General features: G+C 50.5%; 1 protein-coding gene across 1 annotated transcript in view; it reads left to right on the top strand.

Moving 5' to 3' along the window:
• Positions 1–6,632, top strand: part of AAGAB (alpha and gamma adaptin binding protein) — a gene marked incomplete at its 5' end in the record, with an annotated part of 38,187 nt that overhangs the window by 17,060 nt on the left and 14,495 nt on the right. The window contains one exon of the mRNA XM_045285788.1: positions 1,205–1,288. Within this exon, the coding sequence (XP_045141723.1) occupies positions 1,205–1,288 (84 nt within the window). The remainder of the gene's footprint in view (positions 1–1,204; positions 1,289–6,632) is intronic.

Genomic DNA, 6,632 nt, shown 5'->3' with positions numbered 1-6,632 from the left:
TGGACTGACACCATGGTTGCACCTCGGGGCGCAGGCACAGAACAGTGGTGAGGACGGGGCAGGACCGGGCAGGGTTTCATTCTGCTGTGCACAGGGTCACTATGGGTCGCAACCAACTCAGTGGACCTAACAACAAATCATGAATGGATTCCATGGGTGAGGCAATGTTAACTTTATGAAATCCACTTCATTGTCATTATTTGAGTTTCCAAAATACTTTTTTAGGAGCTCTGAGATTTGTATTTTATTTGTCCTCCTCAATATGTAAATTACAGTGAGAAGTAACAGCTAAATGAACAGGATCAGAAGTACAATGATAGTTTCAAATAACTGGCGTGGGGGATATGCGCCTACACAGAAGTGAATCTTTGTGTGTGTATGTGAGTATGTATGTAAACACGAGGGCAAGTAAAAAAAGTATTCCTAGTAGCGCTCCAGTTCGTTCACTCATGGATTCTGTACAAAACATGTCAACATGTTTCTGCAAGCAGGATAATGTCAGACAAATTCTTTCAGGACACGCTGGTCTCGGTCTCCTCAGACAAAGAGGGTCACAAAGAAGTCCCATGCCGAACGGGGGCTCTGTCGTCCAGTGGAACTTAAGGCGGAGGTCAACTCTGCCGTACGGTTGGGGCTGAAGGTTATGACAGCTTGTTTTAAGGCATCCAGAGGGGAACCTTAATAGGTTTTCTGGGTCACAAGGGCCTTAGGAAGAAGAAATGAAAAGAAAATGGAAAATTGCTTTGGTGAAAAAAGGTCAGGACAATTGGGCCAAAGCACTCCTTCTTCCAGTATGGCAGTGCACCTGCTCAGACTCCAAGGGCAGCCAGGGTCGTCTTAAGAGGTTTCTTCAACAGCCCAGATTATACTCCTTCAAACTTCTTTGAGTTCCCCAAGCCAAAGAGGACAAAACAGCCCACAGTTTGAGCCCATGGAGGATGCCAGAGTTGTTCTGCTGCGGTCGGAATCGAGGAGCACATGCTTCTCGGAAGGGAGAGAGACTGCCGCTCAGCCTCCGGCCGGACGCGTGCAGAGCGCAGGGAGGAGCAGGGAGGAGCACGTGCTGAGAAGCCAGGGCGTCCTCTTTTGATACTGAGTTTAATCATCGTGATATCTCGATGATTGTATAGCTGTCCTCTTTAACGTAAGCTTGTGTAGGGTTATCTCTTCCTTACCCTTGTTGGTATTTGTTCCCCCCGACCAGATGACTTCCCGGAGTCCACCGGAGTCCAGCGGATTGTACAAGCCTTAAATGCGAATGTCTGGTCCAACGTTGTGATGAAGAGTGGTAAGTGACGGGGCTCAGAGTCATTTTCTTCCAATTCCTTGTGGGCTTTACATGATTCTGATACATGGAGACCTCTCGGTATGAGTGCCATGTACATTTCCTCCACTTCCTGAGCCCTCAGGCGTTTCTAGGAATTTCTAATATGTGTGTAATAGTTAATTCAACCAGGATGTCTATCATGTCTAGAAAGTGCCGAGGGCCCCGGTGGAGTAGCGGTTTACGAGTTTGCACTGTCCAACAGTTGTGAGGGAGAACGGTGGGGCTTTCTGCCCCCATAAAGACTTACAGCTTCGGAAACCCTAACGGGTTTATGACAATGGGTGGGGTGGGGTGGATTTTTGGGTGGTGGCGGTCATAATGTGCCTTTGATGAATATCTCCCAGATTGTAAGCCTGTGGAGCCTGTCCTAAGAAGCTCATGCTCCGGCTCTGGGATCCTAGTCCGCACTTGAAAAGTGGCAGACGGGGATTCCGGTGATGGTGCGCGCTGGCCGATAGAGGCAGGGAGGGCACAGAGGTTGAGTGGCTGGAGTGGTGGAGTTGAGTGGACAGAGGAACCTCGGGGGAGAAAGTAGGTTTGGTGGAGTCTTCCTGGAGTGCAAGTTATAAACGGAAGGAAACTTGGCATCAAGAATAATGGTTGCATCACAGTAGCAATTCAGAGCATCAGAGAGGAACCTCCTTAGTGGGCAGTGCATTGATGGTAACGAAGAGGAGCCGCTCAGACAAGGAGGGTGACCATGGTGGCACCAGTCAAAGAGCTCCATCAGCGTCACTGAGTGCCCCCTGGACGCACTGTCGAACCGGTGTGTGTGATTGTATATTATCAATGCCAGATAAACACAATTACATATCTCATGATGGTCTCTTAGGAACCAGCTTAAAGACCTTACTGCTAGGCAGGAGAATCTGGGCCGTTTCCTATAAAAGTCGGGGAGTCACTGCAAATTTTTCAACAAGGGATCTGAGGCAAAGAAGCTGGCATCCTTGAAAGGTTAACATTGTGGTGGTGTGCCTTTGAAGCGAGCGGTTTGGCATTGGAAGGAAGGGGCGCGGGTGGAGTCTGGAGCCAGGAGAGCAGGCAGCTGTTCAGGAGAGAGGTGTTGGTGCTAATGTGGGCGCTGTGGCCTTCGGGGCATGGATGCGGGGAACCTGGATATGAGATGTCGTCTAATGGGAGGCTAGTTGACACACTGGGATTGCTGGCCGAGCTGGGGTCCTTTTCTTAGAGCACCTGGCTGCCTCACCAAGTGGAACACTCGGAAGGGAACAAAAACTGTGTCTCATAACCAGCTTCCACCCACAGCCACCACCACCACCACCGTGACCACGTTAGCCCCAACACCTCCCTCCCGTACAGCTGCTTGGTGAGGAGCCCTGGTCACGTAGTGGGTACGCACTCAACTACTAACCCCAAGGTCAGCAGTTTGAAACCACCAGCCTCTCCTCAGAAGAAAGAGGAGGCGTTCTACTCCCATAAAGAGTTACAGGATGAGAAACCTACAGGGTCCTGTAGGGTGGCATTGGCATCTACTCAATGGCAGTGAATTTGCTTTTGTTCTGTTTTACTAGCGAACTTACCCCATCTTCCCTGAGATAAACTAGAAATTTGGTTTCAGAGAAATAGTACATTTCATCTCAATTTTTGGTAGACCCTTAAGTGTTTTCTGAGAGTAAGGCCCTTTCAGCTCATTTGAGGTCTGATCTCACCCTTGTCAACATTTGCGAGGCTCCGGCTGGCAGGCTGGGGTATCTCTCCTTCCTCCCCCTTTCTTGTGTTGTCAGCCCGTGGCTCTCAAGCGCATGCTGACTCGTGTCCGCCTGCGTGTGTCAGCCGAGAACTCTGCTCCTCAGGGTTTTCACTAGTCCGTTGTTCTCAGAAATAAATCGCCAGGCGTCTCTGGGTGGAACTGGGCCTCCAAACTGTCAAGTGTCAGCCAAGTACTACTAACCATTTGCAGCCAGTCAGGGGCTCTTCCTTCTTTCTTTGCAGGGGAATCTGATCTGTCTGTTACCCTGAGGTGCTAGAATACTAGATCTTATTATGTTGTTGCAGCAATCAAAATAAGGCTAGGGATTCAGGAGGAGTAAGATGATTTTCGCCATGTGCTCATCTGGTTACTGAAGTAAACTCCAAATAAAGCCAGACTTTTGCTCATTCAGTTATTCCACCAATCCTGCTGAACCTTCGCCATCGTGCGGCGTTGTTCCAGCCTGCCTCTGATATAACAATAAGTTTAAGATATGGTACATAAACTGGACCAATTTAGAATAAAATTATATTCAGTGGTGCTTGTTATGTTCATGAGAATTATTCTCAGAAAAGCTTATTTGGCTTCAACCACTCTTTGAAAAGTCTGTCATACATTCACGAAGTACTGCCTTGTACATGTATGGTTATAAATGCAGAAGCTGGACGGAGCATGCTCTTATTACTCTGGAGTAGGGCGGTGGTCTTACTTAGGATCAAACAGAACAGAAACCGCCGTGCTGCTTGTTGTGGACACTGAGCTGCGTTCCTGAGGGAAATGCCATCAAGGAGGGCGTCTGGAAGCTTCATGTTGTTCCTGTTGTTCGGTTTTGCATCCTTCTGTCCTCCTCGAAGGCCTGGCGCATTGGCTTGCCGTCAACCCCGAGCCAGAACAGCAGCCTCGCCTTCTGGCTGTGGTTAGGGGCGCCTGGGCCTCTGGCATGAAGGACGTGGAACTGTCTTCGCTCCAGGAGGAGTCCTGAATGCGGACGCAAAGGGACACTGGACCGTGTGCCGGGGCATCTGCTATCGCCTGGCACGTGACATAAAAAACCAAGCTCTCTGAATACGTGTGGGGGGGTGGGGGAGCTTCAAAAGATTGGTGGGAAGAGAACCCATGCTCTTTGCATTCCTTCTCCCCGCGAACTAGGGGAGCCCACAGATGCTGAGCCGCATCCCTCCTCCTGGCAGTGTGTCCTGCCTCCTCCGCCTGCAGAACCCCGCCTTGAACTAGGAGCTTTATGATTTAGAAGTCTGTGCGTTTAACATATTGTGCCACTTAGCCTTGTAAGTGATTTGGTGGTGGTAAAAGTTTCCCTTTTTTTTTTTACTCTTCCCAACTTTAGTGCCATATTTCTTCTATCTATTCTTCATCTGGATGCCATGTTGTTGTGTTTCATGGACTTAATTAAGGGGCCTTGCTTTGGCAGGGTCAAACGTAAAGCTCTGCTGTCGAATCGACTCCAACTCATAATGACCGCGTAGAACTGGGTAGAACTGCCCCTATCGGGAGTAGTGACCGCGTAGAACTGGGTAGAACTGCCCCTATCGGGAGTAGAAAGCACCACCACGGAGCGGCTGGTGGTTTCGAATTGCTGACTTTGCGATTGGCAAACCAATGCAGTACCCTACAGAAGGCATTCAGCTCATAGAGCCTGCGCATGTGCAATGCCTACCTGGTATGAAGGGGGCGGTGGGGCCCTGCTGAGCCCTGCTGGCACTGCGGGTTAGGCCTTGAGCGGCTAACTGGAAAGGTCGATGGTTCAGACCACCGATGGGAGAAAGGTGAGGCTGTCTGCTCCTGTGAAGATGTGCAGTCTCGGAAACCCTGTCCAGCATCCCTTTGAGTCACACTGGACCCCCCGGCAGCGGGTCTGGCCTTTGGTTTTGGGGGAGATGTGTGGTGGCCGTGTTCATTCAGTGAGCCAGTAGCAAAGGTGGTGGCGAGAGGCCCAGTCTCTTGACTCCGAGTGGTTTTCCATTCAGCATGTTGACTCTTACTATTGGCCAGTTAAAGAAATGTGAAAGAGCCATTAAATCATTTACCCAGCTTGCCTGGCAAATCATTGGCAGTGCCAGGTGAGTTCTTTGACAGAGAACCCCTCACCCTGGGTGCTTTCTGGCAAGATTTTGATGAGGCTGACTGAAAGTCTGATTAGATTGGAGAGGTGGGGCTTGCTGACTGGTTGCCTTGAAATGAAACGTACCTTTAAATTCTGAAAAGAAGCCCCTCCGTGACAGGGCTGCCATGGACTCTGTCCCATGGTCTCTGTGCATCACCCAAATGACAGATCAGCCTCTGAGATAGTTCATGGAACGCACACACATGCACTCCTTTTAAGTGGAATGTGACTTACATTGATATTTCAGTATGTACTCGGAGTCACCAAAAGAACGCTTTATTTTTAGTTGATAAGACTTATTTGCACATAATAGAATCACCATCAACCTCAACCCGAGGCTCACTCCTATGAGGTCAAACACCTAATGTTTTCACCAACTCCGGCACCCCTTGTCTCTCCCACCGTAGTCTCTACTTCTCTGCCAGGCTCGATAATCTGTTGCAATGGCCACACAGAATTTAGACAATCCTCACCATGATGAGGTTGATTAGGGAAGCTACAGGTCATAATTCAGGATCAGAAAGAGTCAGTTTTGTGGTCCAGGCAACCTCTTCTCATCCATGCCCACAGGCATGGGCTCTCTGTGGTTCTCAGGCTCCAGGCCACAAGGCCCTCTTCCCTGTGCGAGGCTGTGTCACCAAGTTCTTGGAAAGCACCGCTGATAAATGCCCCAAAGGCGCGCCACTCTGCCAGTGAGCCTCAGCCTGAAGGCACTGGCTGTAGCTCTGTGGGTCAGCGAACTTTGTGACGGCTCTCTGTCTCCTGGATGGAGGGGGTCCAGCTCTGGAATCCTCGCTCTGTGGGATGGGCTCCCCACGCCTGGCTCTTCCTTCTTGAAGGTTGAGAGCTCCCCCCTCCCATCTCTTAGGTGGCTCATGTTAAACCGAGCTAGATGGCAAAGCTGACCAAGCCCCCACATTTTGGTTCCTTGTAACTTATTTGTGTAGCCCCACTCCAAGGGTGCCATGCACCTTATTTAAATTATTTAGCAAGCTACCAGGTCTCCCTGGTGGCTCACAGCCACCTTGCACGCGGGTAGTCCTTCCGAGGCATATGTGGTGTAGCAGTTACACAGGTGAGGACGCCGGTTCACAGCACTCCAGAAGCCGGTAGCGGAAAAGGAAAGGAAGCGGTGAGCTGTGGGAACTGGTAGCACATAGCAGGCACATTCCTGAAGGAAATCTCCAGCTATCGTGCTACTGACTGTGGAGATCAGACTTCTGGCGGGGGGAGGGGGGGGGTGGTCACGAGCGTCCACTCTGCATTTAAGACATGACTTCCGAAGGCCCGGGGACGATGTGAAGCGGTTGAAACTGCCTGGATCGTGGGCTGTGTTTTTTATGCCCTAACCCCCTCAGTCTGCTCGCTGGGCCTGACTTCAGGGTCCCCACCCGGAAGTCTGACCATTGTCAAGGCACCACTCCGGGCAAGTCATTGAGATAGAATACCAGCTGCCGACTGGGTTACACTTA

The sequence above is a fragment of the Echinops telfairi genome, unplaced genomic scaffold, assembly GCF_000313985.2.
Source record: "Echinops telfairi isolate 266 unplaced genomic scaffold, ASM31398v2 ScPeMD7_7475;HRSCAF=8513, whole genome shotgun sequence".
NCBI classification, from domain to species: domain Eukaryota; kingdom Metazoa; phylum Chordata; class Mammalia; order Afrosoricida; family Tenrecidae; genus Echinops; species Echinops telfairi.
Note: the sequence above shows the minus strand (reverse complement) of the source record. Positions and strands in the feature narration are given on the sequence as shown.